This window comes from Thunnus albacares, chromosome 1 (assembly GCF_914725855.1).
Source record: "Thunnus albacares chromosome 1, fThuAlb1.1, whole genome shotgun sequence".
In the NCBI taxonomy this organism is placed as follows: domain Eukaryota; kingdom Metazoa; phylum Chordata; class Actinopteri; order Scombriformes; family Scombridae; genus Thunnus; species Thunnus albacares.
Window position 1 is genome coordinate 35,787,188 of NC_058106.1, and position 17,516 is coordinate 35,804,703.

The window sequence follows — 17,516 nt, forward strand, 5'->3', positions numbered from 1 at the left end:
CAGAGAAAACTATATTAGAACAGCCAGTCCAGCTGTCTTGGCTCTGCACAAGATAATATTAAAGCATTTATCTGCAGGTCTTAAATCATTGAGCTTCTTCAAAAAAAAAGCTATTAAAAAGTTATATATTGTGTTATATATGTCTTGCCTCGGCAGTAATGTTAGTTATAAGTTTAACTTTATAAAGTTGCTTTAGACTTCTTGGAAGTAGGTGAAGTTGTGCCAGAAAGCTCGACTCTGCTTCTACGTTAATATTAGTTGTTAAAATGTTTTCGTATGTCGTTGTCGGAAGATGTTCTACATGTAAACAAAATGTGGGATTACAGAAAGCTGTTTAATCCTTTATTGTGAAGTTTCAGTCAGCATCTTCAGACCAGTGACCAAGTGTCTTTTTAAACTGGATAAACTTTTATTTTATAATGGTTAGGATGTATCACTTTGCACCACAGTTTTCTGCTGACAGACCTGCTACATCTATAACCTGGGCTTCCAAGGGTCATTGAAAGTGCTTGAATTGATATATTTAGTGCAAGATTAGAATACTGTTTTGCTGTGTTAAAGAAGTCTGTGAGCTTCTATAAAGCCTGATAGTTCTCATTATACAAACTCTGTAACAGTAATTAACCTTGATCCCTGTCTCAACTTATGCCGTGTTGGGTCCTTGAATTTAGGGGAATTAAGCCTGCAAAGTCCTTGAAAAGTCCTTGAACGTGATGTTTAAGGTGGTGTGGGAACCCTGTATAACACACTAGCTGTGTCCCAGTTCAATACTATAAACAATCATTTTAAATAGTTCACACTGCAACTATGAATCAAAAGGTTTTATTATCACATACATTTGTCTGTAATGTTTTCCATAACATGTATGTCTGTTTTCATACATACTAACATTTGGAATAATGGATGAAAGTTGTTTAACATGTTTTTACTGTGTAACAGGTGAAACATGTTTTGGATCCGATATGAAGAGTTTTAGATGATTCTGGAAACTATAAAACAGCAGCGAGTGTTTTTTTAACAATCTTCTGGGTTTTTTTTAACGACTGACGCAGAAGCTTCGCTCTGATTTGAAGGATAACACACATGAGGCACAGAGGCTGATTAATCCATCAAGTGAAGATGAATAAAAAGCGACAGAAGGTGGCGCTTCATCTCACCATTCTACGATGGCGTCATTTGGCCCGACGCCGGCAGGCAGCAGGTAGTTCCTGTAGTTGAGCAGCTTGTTGTCTTTGCAGCAGTCTCGTACCCATATATGAGACACACACGGCACTCCGCTGGCCAAACACAGCAAGTACTTCCTGGTGCGGCAGTGCTGGTCTGCGATGAGCAGGCTCTGATAGGCTGCTTTACACTGAGGAGGGAAACGAAACCACAGATAAACCTGCGTTATTCACATACTGTAGTCTGAGCTTCACATGATATTTATCATGTTGGATAAATACAGTCACATGTTTAACAATATGATGATGTCAGAATATGGAAACCAATAAAATCTGGAATAATAAACATGATGAAAGTAAATTAAGTATGCTAACATATAGTTACAATATTTACTAATAAAAAAATGGAAATATACTCCATAAAAGGATCTACTCAGATGTTTTGTTGCCTGGCAACCTTTCCTGACCTATGAACATATGGATGCATATAAAATGAACTTGTAACTTAATTTTCATCTTTATTTATCCATTTAGTTATTGACATTCATCTATTTATTGTCATTTCTTTATGTCTTTTTCTGTTTTTCCTTTCTTTACATCTTGTTTTATTCATATTAATTATGTTTATTTATTGTTGTTTACTTATTGTTTGGCTGAATAAATGTCCTGAAATACCACCATGAAAAGTATATCAGTGAAAAATGACAAGGACGTGACACATTGTGTGACAAACTGTATTTGCATGTTTAACTTTGTTTGAAACAGAATATCTGACATTTATGTGAATCAATATCAGTTTATTTATGAGCAAACGTGCAGATTAACAGCTGCTATTTAACCTGGAATGGAAGTTCTACAATATGTTGAAATGAATCAGCGTGTTAGCTACTTAAACCCAGAATAATTTAAGGTTATGAACACTGAAAGCAGTAATTAGAAATGAGATTTATTTAGAGCTGCAACTATTACTCGATTAGTCAATCAAAGCTATTCTGATCATCGATTAATCATATTAGTCATTTTTTAAGCAAAATGCGAGAAATTTGTTGTTTTCAATTTCTTAAATGTGATGATTTAATGCTTTATTTATTTGTCATATCTGATTGTAAACAATTTATTTTTGAGTTTTGGACAAAACAAAACACCTGAAGATGTCACCTTTGACTCTGGGAAAACTGTGATGTCAATATTTCACTATTTTCAGACATTTTATTGATGAAATCGAGAAAATAAAAATCAGCAGATATTGATCGATATTGAAACTAATTGTTAGTTGCAGCTCTTAATTCATCAGGCTTTAATCCAAACGTTTGTATTTACTGAAAGTTGAAAGCTTCATAGTTCTGGTGTTTTCAGAGAGCTTACTTGTTCTTCATTGAAGTCCGGCAGAACGAAGCCTCCACCTGCCTGCAGCTGGGACTCTGTGTACGCTTTGTTATACGGACCCGTCTGCACATAATCTGTAACAAAAAAAAAATATCGACAATAACTATCGATCCTAAAGGAAACTGCAGATTCAGCAGCAGCTAGCGTGCACGGTAACGCATCGTCTGCCTCACCCTCCTCGTCATCGCTGGTGAGCCTGTTGGTGAGCCGGTCGATCTCGGACGAGGCCGTCAGCATGAAGGCGAAGCCCATAAAGAGCGAAGAGTTCTGGGGCAGCGGACCGTGAGTCTCCGGCAGGTCACATGACTGACCGGGAAGATCTGTGCCGCTGCCGGAGGTGTTACAGACGCCGACACGCTGACCTGTAGACAAGACGATACATAGATGTTAAAGTAGAAAATATATATTTAAAAGATCAGTTCATCTAAATAAAACACTTACATGTAGTGGTATTTAGCTGTTTCATATAATCTGAGATATTGCTGCTGATAGTGCGTTCTGAGGATTATCCAGAGTGACAGAGACTCTCTGCTGTTGAATTTAATGCTGTGCAGAAATGACAGAGACAGATTTCTTAAAGTCTGGGTGAATAAAATCTGTTTGGCTAGAAAGTTAAAGGCACGTGAGTGAAGTTTTTTGTTATTTCGGTGAACGATCAAACATAACCCGGTTGTATTGAACTGATTCTCAAAGCAGAAACACCTGTGATTTATAGGGCTGTAGTCAACCAAAGAAAATCTTGGTCGACTGAAATCGTACATAATCTTCAACTAATCGATTAGTCGCGGGGAGGTTGGGTGTAACGGGACAGAGCGCACATTTCTGTTCTCTATTTCTGTTTAGCGTCTTCAGGTTATGCTAACCCATTGTTGCTAACTTTGGAGCTAACACCCTTCTCTTTTCCAGCACTTGGGGAAACAACAGACATGACTTTTTTTTTTTAGCATTTGTTAACTGACACACTGTAGTCTGTACTGTACATTTACTGCCAGACTGACAACTTACCGCTAACCGTTTCCTCTGCTCCGCATCCACCGTCACTTTCCCGCCGCTCACTCTTTCCCCTCTGGCTGCGCAAACATACTACGTAATGACGTATTCCTTAACGGAGTTACACTACCAATAGTTTCCCAGGCAACGGCACAGAGGTTGACTCACGTACCGGAACAGCGCTGCACAGAGACTCCCAAACGCTATTGATTTCCGAATGAATGGATATTTGACGTTATTTTTGGCATTAAACTTTTTTTTGACCTGGCAGGTTTTCTCGTTGTTATAATTACAGGAGAAACACTGATTCAGTAAACGTTGAGTACAGTTAGACCCAGCAGTCTCGTTAGGTTGGGCGAGTTCAAAATTGTGAAAACAACGGGGGTGTTTTGAATACATTTACCGTTTTCACAGGTAATTTGTTAGTCTGTTCCTCCCGCTGCAGGAAATAATGGATTACTCCTGGAAGACTACTGATGTAGCACTTTTCTTCTTATGAAAGGAACACGGAGATTTTTCGACCAATGAGAATTTGGTCGGATGAGAGCATATCGACCAACTAATCGACCGGTCGACCAAGAGACTACAGCCCTTGTGATTTTACAGAAATATTTCTCTGCACATCTTCCCTCCACCGGTGGCACAACATGTGACATGTTTTTAATTACCGAGTCAGACTCAGCAGCAGCCAGCAAACAGCAGCAGCAGGATGGACGCAGGCGACATGGAGGTCAGAATGTCTTAGTTATACTCAGCACAAAAATCACACCTTACAATTACAATCATTGCCGTCAGTGGAATATTTTTGTCATGAAGACAGAAAACAAGACTGATTTCATTAGAAACTTTTTCACATGTTCAAAGTTGCATGGATAATAATGTAAAAATGTGTTTAAAAGTCATGAACTTTGCTAAAAACTTATTTTAAATCACTTAAAATCAAGTGCTATTACAGAGCAAAACTAAATAAAACCTCAAATATTTGATATAAAAGTCCATGTATAATTTTTAAAATCTAAAAAATAATCTGATAATGGGTATAAATACACAGAAGCTTCATTTGGAAGAATATAGAAAGAAAACTAAAATCAAAACATCAACTGAAAAACCTGGAAAATCCTCCAAAAAAGCTGAATTTCCCTGTTGAAGATGAGGCAGGATCAACTAAAACAACAGTCCTGCTATGAAGAACTAAACCCCTTCCCTCCCTCCCCCCCGTTAAGATGCAGTCATGGTTTCGGCGAGCGCGTCTCCGTACCGGCTCTGGCGCCCGCCCCCCTGCGGCCTCTCTTGGACGGCGTCCTCTCGTCCTCGCAGGGGATCAGCTTCCTCTTGCCGGACGGTCCGGGGGTTCGGGGGCTGCTGGAGGAGCTGCGGTTGGGCGTGTTCTGATCTCCTGGGGGTCCTCTGCGCCGCCTCTTTCCCTCCACCAGGTTATCTATAACAATAATGATGGACCCACGTTTTATCAACAGAGCACTGCGAACAAGAGCTTCATGAGAGAATTTTTTATATACATTAGAGCTGCAACTAACTTTTATTTTTTAATTTTTTTCTCAATGAATTGATGTGTTTTTTGGTCATTTCCTGTCAGGTCTACTACTAATAAAAGCAGATGCCCAAAAAAAAGGTGATGCTACTAATCAAGCGCTCCTATTGGCCTGCTCTTGATTCAGCCAAGAACATTTTTTAAAAAGTATTTCTAAATAATCTGTGGTCATCTCACCCAGGCTGATGTCGGAGGCCTTGGCCAGGGGAGTGGAGGGCTCGTAGGGTCCGAGGCTGTGCTGCTCCCTCAGCCTGTTTCCCTGCTCCAGAGACAGGATGACGGCGGTCCTGTTGTACCACTGCCTCTGACCCTCCTTCTCCACACTGTAGAACAGCTCCTGACCCTCCGTCTTATGGCCCTTCACGACACCTGCGCACACACACACACACACACACACACACACACAAGACTGAGGATCATAAGAAGTCCTGGATAGAGACTTAACATTTTACAATATTAGTTATTTGATTTGAGGCTTTTATAAAATCACTATAAAGCTGCAGAGTCACTGATCACTCATCACTATGAGCTCATACAGTGAGTCAATGTATTATAGCTGCTTTAAAATATCAAACTGCACCTCCACCTGCAGATAGAACTGATGTTCCTCTCTAACCACAGCTGCAATTTATTTATGTATTCTCTCTTTTTTTTAAAAATATAATGTAGTGATATTAAAGTGATCATTTATACTAGAGAAACACGCCCACACACATGAATTAATCCCCAAAAGATTTAAGTATGTTTCAACAGTAGCCAACTTTTTTTTTATCTAGTATTGTTTTGTACCTTCTTTCCAACACATATAACACTATATTGATGGATACATACACTATGTTGTAGCTTAAAGGCATCCCTAAAAATGTGCGACCTTCGACTGGTCTCATTAGTTTCCAATTAAAAGTAGATAATAGGGATAAAATCTTTGACTAAAGGTATATATATATAATTTTATACTGCAATATACTGATATATACATAAAGATATATCACATTTTCTGGAAATTACAAGAAGAAATCCTTCATAAACAGAATAGACAGATGGGAACGTCCATTTTTGAGTCATTCAGTGAATTAAATATGTGACAAAACAAAGTAGTTCATCACATCAGTGCACAGATCCTGTAAATCCAAACAGTCCTGTTAGATCATTTGCAACATCCTCGTATCCAACCAACCCCTCGTCCCTCCCTCAACGGTCCTGAACGACATGCTGAATATTTTCTGTCTACATGTCACATTTAAAAGTATTCATTTATCTGTGGAGATCACTTCTCTCGCTCACCTATGCTGAAGTATTCATCCTCCAGCAGAGCGGTGACCTCCGTCTCCAGGGGGATAGGATCACACAGCAGGATGTCTTTCCCCATCACCTCGCACTCGTAGCCGTCGTCGAACCGCAGGCGGAACCTCCCCTCCCCGGCGTCCTTGATGATGCGGCCCGAGTAGAAGTAGCCGTTGGACGACCACTTGGCCACCACCCGCAGTCCCACGAAGCTGCTGCCGGCCGAGCTCGCCTCCTCCGGCGACGACCGGAGGGAGTCGGAGTGGCTGGGGAGCTCGGCGTCTGTGGGGCTGATGGGGAGGCGCGGCGGCAGCATGCGGGTGTAGGGCTCGTCCTCCGAGGAGGAATGCGGCTGACCGTGTGGACCGAGCCGATGCAGCGAGCCGGGACCGCCCCCCCTTCAAGAGAAAGAGCCTGTTCAGACCGCAGCTAGCGTGAGGAGATACTTTAAAGAGCTCCTGCTAATATGTTCCCTCAACGTCCATCCACACACAACCAAAGATTTCAATCACATGACAGGAACTGGAAAAACCTCCAGTGTTTGTGTTCTATGTTTAGTCTTTATCTATAAGAATAATATTCTACATGTTCCACAGTTTTCAATTATATCTTTTCTGGTTTACTGACAAAAACAAACTGAATAATAGTAAACAAAAACATATTTAAATCAACTTTTATCCACCAACATGTTACCAGCTCAGACTAACTGTGAAGGCAGGTGATGTAACAGAGTACTAGAAAGTTTTCAGTCCTTGATAATTGTACTTTTGCAGCATGTGTTTGGTTTATATGGCTATAAATCAATGATACAATTTAATACCCTGTAAAATGTTGATATCTCATTCAGGTAAAGTTCATATGAAATCTGAACATTTGACTTTAGTGCATTAGACATTAGTTTGGCAACAATTAGTTAATTAGTAACTTTTACAGAGAAACTATTTGGTCAAACATTCTCTGGTTCAGGATTTTCAAATGTGAGGATTTTCTGCTTTTCTGTGTTTTATATCATTATTTATCATAAAGTGTTATTAACGGGTTCCAACAATCAGAACCTCCTCATTTGAAAAGAAAACCAAAGAATCCTGCACACCATCCGTCACTTTCATAACGTGACGTTTCACTGCTCAGACCTTCATTAAGAAAAATTCATACAAACTAGAGCTGCGATAATTAATCAACTAATAACAACTGAATATTTGTTCAGTCGTATTTATTTAAAATTTGCTGGTTTCAGCTTCTCAGATGTGAAGATTTAATGCTTCTCTTTGATATAGATATCTAGAATAATATGCAGGTTTTGGACTGATGGTCAGACGAAAAAAAAACATCTGAAGGCTCTTTTTTTTTTTTTACTATTTTCTGACATTTTATAGACCAAACGATTAACCGATAAATTGAGAAAATGATCGTTAGTTGCAGCTCTGATACAATCAATAATGATTTTTTCCCAGATAAAGGTCTGAGGACTGAAACGCTGCGTTATTAAAGTGATGAACAGTGTGCAGGATTCTTTGGTTTTCTTTTCAAATCATTATTGATCAAATATCTTTGGTTTTTTTGATGGAAAAAGATGTCCTGTTGGGCTTTGGGAACTTGACGGGTGTTTTTCAGTATTTTATTATATTTGGAAGAGAAAAGATTAAATCACTAATTGATTTATTGGGAAAAAAAAACAATCAACAGATGAATTGCTACTGACACTAATCATTAGTTGCAGTTCTGAGTGAGTTAGGTGCAAGAAGATTAGTGAAAAGAGGAAAAGTAAAGTGTTATTAGAGATCTGCAGGTTGTGCCGGTTCAAGCTGTTCATTTCAGCCTCGTCCACCTTTCTTTAAATGCAAGGCGAGCCTCCGGGAGGACTCACCTGGATGGGGAGGAGCGGGACGGGGGTCGGCCCCTTCTAGCCCTTCCTCTGGGTGACAGCGGGACGAAGGCCCGGGACCCGAGGGTGCCGTAGCCTCTGTCCATTGTGACCACTGAACCTGCCCTGTGACCCCTGTGACCCCTCTGTTGATGCCCGCCTCCCCTCCTGGGACTGCAGACACACAGAGGGGACGAATGGAGCCGGTCAGGTTGCGCAGGCACAGCTCTGGGGCTACTCTTCAACTCAGACGCCACCTCATTGACTGAGGGGTGTGTAGTGACCCCAGATTCATGCCTGGAAGCAACCTGAACCTGAAGCAGGCAGGTATCAGTGAATCACTGAGAAATTAGGGTGTTAGAAAGTCAAAGAAGGTGAAGGAAAGACACAGGATCCAGCATGCAACTAGTACAGACAGACGAAGCAGAGATCTGACTGACAGGACTGAGGAGACAGAGTGAGACAGCAGCAGCACCTGATGGATTTGGCCCCTCGGCTGAGCGGCATGATGAAGTCCGGCCTGCTGAAGCCTGTGCTGCTGCTGGTTCCTCCGGAGCTGTGGTGATGGCTGGAGGCCTTGGATGACAGAGAGCTGATGTCACCGAGGTCACCGGAGGTCATGGAGCTGCTGCCCGTGCGGCACGGAGAGATGTCGCTGTCCAACACCTGGCAGTCCACCACCGGCTCCTCGTTCTCCTGATAACGTCAATAGATAGCAGCGACATTCACTTTCACATTAAAATGAAATATGTACTGTGAATTTCCAACTTGCTACCAAAGCTGCAGATCATATTGTGCAACTATTTAGCTTTAGCTTCAGTTCTGAGATAACTGGGCGTGTTTCCAGAGTGTGAAAGGCAACACCCTGCACTCCTTATGTGGAAGCTTCTGGCTCCAAATGGAGAAGATAGCGCCAACTGTAAGCTGCAACTCTTGGCTTCAAACCAGCTCCAATTAAACCAACGGCTAACATCACACCTCACTACGTCCGTCTTTATATACAGACTGTGGTGCTGTCATGCTGGTATATTTTAGCGGGAGCTGTAGTTTCTTGTAAGTTGTTTTTGAATATGGAAAGTAAGGTATTTTTTCATATAAACCAGTGAAAGAAAAGCTGAACCAGAGATTGTATTGATATACAGAAGAAGCCCGGATGCAACGTCAGGACTTCCTGACAGTAAATGAAAATACAACAGCAGCTTCCACACATTTGAATAAAAACAACTCTTTCAGACAAAAAAGCAAAGTAAGTAAATATCAAATAATCTGCTGTTACCTCTGTGACTTTGCGTTCCACCTCTTTACCGTCCTCATAATACACGTCTGTAATGATCCGTGTGATGGTCGTCCGTACTTCCTGGATGGTGCGCACGTGTCTGCGATGGGCGGGGCCTGCTGCTCTTCGAAAGGACGGAGTCTCCGGTTCGCCCTTTTAGACAAGATTGAAAAAAAATAAAAATAAAGAGTGTCAACCGGACGATATTCAGACAGAAGCTGTAATTTTCTCCTTCATAAAAAAACACCTGAATCTCCGTACCCGGCCAGCTGGGGAGCGCAGCCCCGGTGCATCGAAGCTGGTCTGCTGGGAGACTGTCCGCTGACGGAGCTGAGACACACAGGACATATGAGCCTCTAAACGCTATGAAATGTTATGTCCAGTAATTAACTTAAACATAACTTTAAAATATAGTCACAACGTACGTAAACAAAAACATGGAGCACAGCAGCAGCTCAACCAGGAAGTTAAATCATTAGAAAAGCTTGAAATATTATTAACTTTAACAACATTTGAGAAAATGTGTTAAACTCACAACCAAGCATCTCTTCATGACATTTAATTTAAATCGAATAATAAAAGAACATTACTTCTGTATAACGAGATCTGTAATTGCAGATCTTATACGAAGTGTGGGTGTAAATTTGAATTACTGAACCAAAAAAAAAACAAAAAAGGTGTTGAGGCAACTTAATGTTATTTAAATTCTGCAATGAAAATTAAATTTAAACTACATTTATGTTTATTTTTTTATTGAGCGTGAGCCTTGGTTGCATTGTGATGATGTTTCTGTGGAGACTGTGAAGAGGAGGTTGTGCTACATGATGTTAGTTTGATGAAACTTTATAAGAGACGGATGCCCGACTGTCGACATGACGACGAGTATCTTCAGGAAAATTTTAATACCGTTTTTAAGTTTGAGCGTGACAGATAAGTTGATTAATTGATCGACAGAACATTAATTGGCAACTATTTTCACATTTCATCAATCATTTAAGTCATTTTTCAAGAAAATAAACCAAACATTTGATGGTTCAGATTTTCTAATGTGTGAATCAGCTGCTTTGAGGTTGTGGATTGTTGCTCGGACAAAACAAAACGTGTAAATATGTCAACTTGAGCTCTATAATGTTCTTTTTTTCTCCTGATAAAGCAAGTGATTCATCACTTAATTAAGAAACCCATCAGTAGATTAATCAATAATGAAAACAATCAATAACTGCAGCCCTACTGTAAATCTTCTGCGCTGTGGTGAGCAGTAGATTTATACCGACTGACCTTGTTGGACGGACTGGAGGTGATGGTGCTGTCATGGGTCTGCTGGGAGACCACCCTCTGCCTGGCATCTGTCCTGTTTGGCGTCGGCGGCTCCGGTGGCCCTCGCCTCTCCTCAGACTGCTCTGCGAGGGCGAAGGGATCGCTGGCGGTCTCCTGCGGTGCCGCCTGCTGCGAAGGCTCCGATTGGCTGTTAGGGAGGCTGTTGCATCCCGGCGATGGAGTCTGAGGGCTCCTCTGCGGTGAGGCGAACAGCTCACTCCTGCAGAGATGTTTAAAAAAAAGGCACAGACAACCAACAAAAATACAGCGTCAGTATGAGAAGACACTGCAGGTCTGTAGGTTTAACACTTCAGTTCAGAGTGAATATCTTGACAATAAGGGGTTGGATTGCTATGACATTTTTCTACAGACAATCACGACTCAGTTATGGGAGAAAAGATCCAGAAACTTACTAGTACAAGCTACACAAAAGTGAGATTTATGCTTTATAGAAAGTGTTTTCAAGCAGCACAAATCCTTTTTTTATAAGAGAAAAGAGTTCAAGGATGAGGACTAAGAGGTTGATTTAGCAAATGTACTTCTGACTTACTTCCTCAACACGATTAATAGCAGTAAATAGCTGCTTCCGTGAGCTTTTCAATAGCAAGCATCCAGTACTGTTTCCCACAAACCGGATGAGACAAATGAGGCTAAACTAAGCCTAACTACAGTATGCTTCATCAGGAGTGCTTCTCTGATGGTCCCACATCTTGGGAAACCCCGTCCCAGCACCCAGAAACCCCCTCCCAGCACACCTTTCTGACATCAGGATTGTTGGGGACGCGTCTGACAATTTTTTGTAACTTTCCAAAACCGATAATCCATCACTGTCACCCACTTTATGCAGCAAATAGGCAGATGTGTGAAGGTGAGAAAGCATGCAGCGTTACAACTTCTTTGTTAAGTCGTGTCATTTCTCATTCTTTACACAACTATATGTGTCACTTTTTGTGTGAGTGCAACATTATAAATGCCTTCCAGGAGAGACTGTCCTCATATCTGAACAATTCATCACATCTCACCCAAAGATCCAAAACCAGCCACTCCACCTTCGTACGTGACTGTTTGGAAGGGTAGGCCGTTTACAAGGACACCCTGATTACAAAACAAATATATAACAGTGAACATAATCAGCAAATATAAAAAAGCAAATATGTACAAATATGCAATATAAAATATAAGAAGCAATAAAACATAATATGAAAACATATTAAGGCAATAAAAAGCAATATATGCACATAAAGCTCAAAGCGCATGCATTCACACTGCCCTGTGTTTGCTAAAAAGAGATTTAAAATGATTAAAAGGGATTAGCTCATCTAATTTTACCATCTTCTGCAAGTTGTTCCACTTGTATGGAGCGTAATATTTACAAGCCAATTTCCCAATCTCAGGGCTAACATGTTGATTTTCAAGGATCAAAATAGTCTTGGGACCTAGTGCAGTGTGAAATTGAACTATAGTTAATAAGACATGTCGGGTACCCAGGAAGTCTGCCAAGGAGAGCTTTATATATATAAATAGGATGCAGCGCCGTTCTCTTCTCGCTGCCAACAACTGCCATCTCAACTTTCTCATAAAGAATACAACGATGAGCCCTAAAGCCATCGCCAGTTATGAATCTGAGGACAGGATGATAGACTGCATTGAGAGGTTTAAGAGTAGAAGCAAGAGAGCGCATATAAATTACATCACCATAGCCCATAATGGATGAAAAGGTTGACTGAACAATTCGCGTTCCATAATTCATGGTAATACATGTCTTATTTCTGTAAAAGAAGGCCAGTTTTGCATCTATCCAGAAAGCAAAGTATTTATAGAAGGATACTCATTCAATCGGTGTCTCATTAAGAGTAGTAATATTTACTTCCTTGGTTCCTGTTAGTCAGTTTTCTAGAAAACAGCGTACATTTTGTTTTATCTAAGTTTAACAGTAATTTAAGATCAATCAATGTTTGCTTTACTGCACTGAAATCGATATGCAAGTTTTGAACCACCTGGGCAACAGAGGGCACTATTATATAAATAATAGCGTCGTCCGCATACAGATGGTTTGTGCTGTTTGTCACTTTTTTTTACCTAATTCATTTATGAAAACTGAATACAAGTGGGCCTAAAACGGAGCCCTGTGGCACACCTTTATAAACACTGCTAAAGCTTGACATATAGCCATCAGTCACAACAGTTTGACCGCTGAGATAATTCTCAAACCAATTACAACACTTTTCATCAAATCCAATAGATTCCAGGCGTTTCAAAAGAATTTGATGATCGACAGCATCGAAAGCCTCAGATAAATCAATAAAAAGGGTGACACAATCCTGCCTGTTATCTAATGCACTAGCAACATTGTTCAAGACTTTTGATGCTGCCGTCATAGTACTATGCCCAGCTCTAAATCCTGTTGAAAAGATTTTCAAAATAAAGTGTCGAGCTAAGAATGTTCTTTTACCAGTTTCTCCAACACTTTAGCTAGAAATGATAGTTTAGAAACTGGTTGATGATTATGTAGCTCATTGGACCTTCATGTAAAGGTTGAATGTAGGCTGTCGTCCAAACGTCAGGGACGCTTCCTGTTACCACAGTTAGATTCAGAAGTACAAGTTAAGCAATTAACTAAAATGGAGCTGCTAATAATAAAAACTTTGGCTCTAAATTATCAGCCCCAGTGGACTTTTTTTGGATGAACAGAAGAAAGAGCATTAAAACACTTCATGATTCATAAAAGGCTTCAATGAAAAGGTCTGAGTGCCCACATTGTTTGTCCAGTAATGTGCACTATGATGAGAGACAGAGGGAGGAGGTCCAGCAGTTTCAAATAAATAACCTGATGCAATAAAATGTTCATTGAATGTTTGTTTAGAAAAGTGTTTAACATTCGTTTTGACAGTGATATGTGTTTGGATCTTTGCAATTTCATGTGACGGATGCATGCAGTTGGGTAGTGGTTACTGAAGTTGAGGAAAAACACCACTAGATTCATAATGTTGGAGGCTACTGGTTAAAATCATATCTAGAAGCTTTTCCTGCATTTTTGGATCCAGCCAAGTAGAGAAGAAATAAGCTGTGTGAGATTGAATTCATTGCAGAGATTTTTTTAGATGATTAGTTAGTTAACCAAGTTAACGTTCATATCACCCAGTTCTGAATTTTTATAGCTGGATATCAAATTAATAAAACATCTATTGCACCTGCAGGTGCAGAGGGTGATCAATAAAACCCAATAACTAGTACTTTTCCAGTATTATTTTTCCCCAAACAAACACTTACAGCCAAGAGTTCAAAACATTTCGGCTTAGAAACAGAGGTAACAACAGATTAACAGCTTTTAGAAAACATTATAGTTAAAAACAAATATCAGCATTTTTTCTTTGTTCGACAACCAGAAAACACAAAAATGTCAAGGTCAGTTTGTTGCACCCAGACTTTAATATAGTCCATTTTGGATACAATACTACACACATTCATATGATCCTCCAAATTTGAGTCTCCAGAGCCGCAAGTGGTGCTATTGATAAGTGGAGAACACAGTAACAGGTTATGTTTTGAATCCAGGTTCATGACCCTTTGATTTGCTTCCTTCTGTGGCAATCAAACAGTCTGAATCATGATCAAGTTATTTAAATCGACACTCCTGTGATTAGTCCAGTGATTGTTAAGCCTGCTATCACTCATTACAACTGGAATATTAAAACCAAGGGGATTGTCGTAAAATTGGGTCTGACCTCGTAGTAAGCTGACGGAGAAAGTAGGTTTTCAGGGCCTTTAATTTCACTCGTACTGTATGAGAACATGTAGGTGGTGGTAACAACTATAGACTGTTAGTGTTAATATCAATCACTTTTAGATAGAAATGCAAACAGCACAGTTCTCTGCAAGAAACAATCAGATAAAAGAGACAATTCAGCTGCAAAGGACAAGTTGTAAAATGACCTCACTTTGTCAAAAGGACAAAACTTCACCTTACTGCTCAGCAGGTCCCAAGAGAATATGCACACGGCGCAAAAAATAACCATCTATCCCACCTCCAGACTCCAAAAGTAGGTCTCACACTCTCTCACACACACACACACACAGTGGTAGACCTATTTCTGTCTATTAAAATACATTACAACAGGGGAAAGCTATTCATACATCCCCAGGTCAAAGGGACATATGAAGCTCCAGCACATCAGATGGCACATGAACATAAAGAAAGTATAAATTAACTACACAAATAAAATTAACCCTCCTGGAGAATTTTTTTTTTTTTATGTAATCATTAGCATCCTTTAAATTTGAGGAGGTCACAACAGTCTGAACACTTCAAATCTGACACATGGTGCCTTTAAATATCCAGACTGCCAAGATAACAAAAGTGGGACAACAGTGTTGTGAGCATATGGCAGCAGACGTTTCCCTCTGTGCCTTCATGACTGTTACACATTGCACACAGTCTCGCAGGATCAGAGCTATAAATATGTATTTATATATAAAAACACGTACATCTGGGGACAACGTTTGGCTAAAATATGAGTGGAAGCAAAGTCTGAAATTTCTGCTCCCGTCTGATGGTTTGTGATGGCAGAATTCAGATGAGAAACCGCAAAGGAAGTGGAACAAAGTTTGCTAGTGAAGCTGGGAACAAACCTGAAGACGGGCTGAAACCTGCACAGACCACACGTATAAAGATTGTTTTACACCGACTGGCACCGATCTCTTACAACTGAATAATCACACAGAGAACACCACAGCTGAACCACAGCTGAACCACGGCTAAGTAACATCTGTTCTGAGTTCTGGTGGTTGACGACGATCCCGCGAGAACGCCGTTATCGTGCAGCCAACAACCAGCCGCTTGTATTGTTTATACCTGCAGAGATATTTGAAACACTGAGAAGGCAAAAAAAAAGCTCAAAGTTTGAGTTTGGGTGTTTGTAAAGTTTATAAAACTTCAGGTTCTGGTCGGCTGTGTAGCTCTTTGAGCTCTTTCCAAAATGGGGAAACTCATTTGCCACCAAATGAACTCAAGCAGATAACAAATAATAATAATATAGGTAATGCATTCACAGGACACGACAAATAAATAACACCATAAAAAGCCATTTGAGACATGATTACCAGCTGAAGCAAACAATGCAGACGTTGCATTCACAGTACGCAACGAATAAATGACCTCGTAAAACCATTTAGACATAATGAAAGACATTTGTTTTTGTTGTTCAATTTCTTTACAGCTTAGTCAGCTTTTCTTACATTTCAGTTGTCCAGATAACTCTCAACTTTTCCTCTTTTATTAATTCAACCAGTAGCGACAACATTGGTCCCCAAATATCAAACATGTTTCAAAAATCGTTATGACAACAACTGACAGCGACTGGATCTGAACTTGACATTAGAATCTTTACATATCACACATTAAACGATTGTATCAACACCGACGGACTCAGACTGGAACAGACCCGCTCCGACTCGCTCCCATCAGTCGTCACGCCCCAAATCATAAGCAGCCATGTGTGTCTCCACCTTGACATTTCAGCCAATTACAACCACACTTTCAACCAGTACATCTGTCACATCTGGCTCCATTACACCAGCAGATGCACTCCTGACCTGTGACGGTGGGTGTGCTTACCTGACAGGTGGAGTGTTGTCTCCGGGCTGGCTGTCATCCTCCGTCTCCTGCTGTCTGTGCACCTGCCTGACACGACTGAACACCGACGGGCTGCTGGGACACAAAACGTCAACAGTGTTCAACACTCCTGGTTTTTATGACCGGAGGTAGAATAACTCATTCATCTAGTAGTTTAAACTGCAAGAAACAGGGTTTAAAGAGCTGATGAAAACCTGAGAATGCATTTAACTGCTGCTAACAGAGACTGTGGACGGAGCTCCACCTCACAGAGGAGATAAAACAAAGTATTTAAAAGCCTTTTTAGCAACATGGTAAACTCGGTGTGCTTGTGCTTGTTTAGAAAGCTTTTAGTTGGAAAAATGTAACACTGATTCTGCACAATCAGCACAATCAAAAGAAAGAGCAGTGAAAAAATAGAAAAGCTTTTCATCGAGCTGTGAGCGACTCAATGTACAAGAATTAAGGTTTTATGAGTTTATATATTAGATTCTAATTACAGTAGAGCTGCTATCATAAGCCGATTAATCAATTAGTCAACAGCAAGTTAATCAGCAACATTTTTTTTTATAATTGATTAATTGTTTTAGTCATTTTTTTTAAGCACAAATGCAAAATATTCTCTGGTTTGAGCTTCTGAAATATGATGATTTGCTGCTTTTCTTCATCATATATGACAGTAAATTGATTTGGAACCGATGGTCAGACAAAATAAGCGAATTGAAGACATCAGTGTGGTTTTTGAGAAGTTGTGAATGGCATTTTTTCACAACTTTGTAGACTAAGCGTTGAACCAATTAATCAAGGAAATGATCTGTAAATTAACCAATAATGAAAACGATCAGTAGTTTCACCCCCAAATTACAGTTCCATCATTAATGGTAATTTTTTACCACCAGAAAATAGCAACAAAATATACTGTCACCTCCAAGTTCAATGAAAATCACAACTATGCAAGTTAATACATCATTATATCATTATATATCATTTTGGTATTTAATATCATATAAGACAATATGTCCCAAAATGTTGATATTATAGTTTTTAGAGCCCAACTGATACATATATCAATATTT

At 40.0% G+C, this 17,516-nt stretch overlaps 1 protein-coding gene and 1 long non-coding RNA gene across 7 annotated transcripts in view; one reads left to right on the forward strand and one right to left on the reverse strand.

The window, feature by feature from the left end:
- Nucleotides 1-17,516, reverse strand: part of tp53bp1 (tumor protein p53 binding protein, 1) — a 28,035-nt gene that overhangs the window by 554 nt on the left and 9,965 nt on the right. For 2 of the 6 annotated variants that reach the window (XM_044356701.1, XM_044356683.1), the window contains exons 15-26: nucleotides 16,444-16,536; nucleotides 10,791-11,049; nucleotides 9,774-9,842; nucleotides 9,513-9,665; nucleotides 8,712-8,932; nucleotides 8,240-8,410; nucleotides 6,373-6,770; nucleotides 5,266-5,457; nucleotides 4,798-4,977; nucleotides 2,723-2,911; nucleotides 2,529-2,623; nucleotides 1,158-1,354 (exon numbers count right to left, since the gene is read on the reverse strand). In XM_044356701.1, the coding sequence (XP_044212636.1) occupies nucleotides 1,158-1,354; nucleotides 2,529-2,623; nucleotides 2,723-2,911; nucleotides 4,798-4,977; nucleotides 5,266-5,457; nucleotides 6,373-6,770; nucleotides 8,240-8,410; nucleotides 8,712-8,932; nucleotides 9,513-9,665; nucleotides 9,774-9,842; nucleotides 10,791-11,049; nucleotides 16,444-16,536 (2,217 nt within the window). The remainder of the gene's footprint in view (nucleotides 1-1,157; nucleotides 1,355-2,528; nucleotides 2,624-2,722; nucleotides 2,912-4,797; nucleotides 4,978-5,265; nucleotides 5,458-6,372; nucleotides 6,771-8,239; nucleotides 8,411-8,711; nucleotides 8,933-9,512; nucleotides 9,666-9,773; nucleotides 9,843-10,790; nucleotides 11,050-16,443; nucleotides 16,537-17,516) is intronic. The other 4 variants (XM_044356692.1, XM_044356730.1, XM_044356709.1 and 1 more) reach the window with 4 other exon arrangements.
- On the forward strand, nucleotides 5-16,725 carry LOC122985813. The gene is made up of 3 exons (XR_006404195.1): nucleotides 5-912; nucleotides 7,091-7,095; nucleotides 16,715-16,725. It is a non-coding gene; the product is annotated as an uncharacterized LOC122985813 (long non-coding RNA).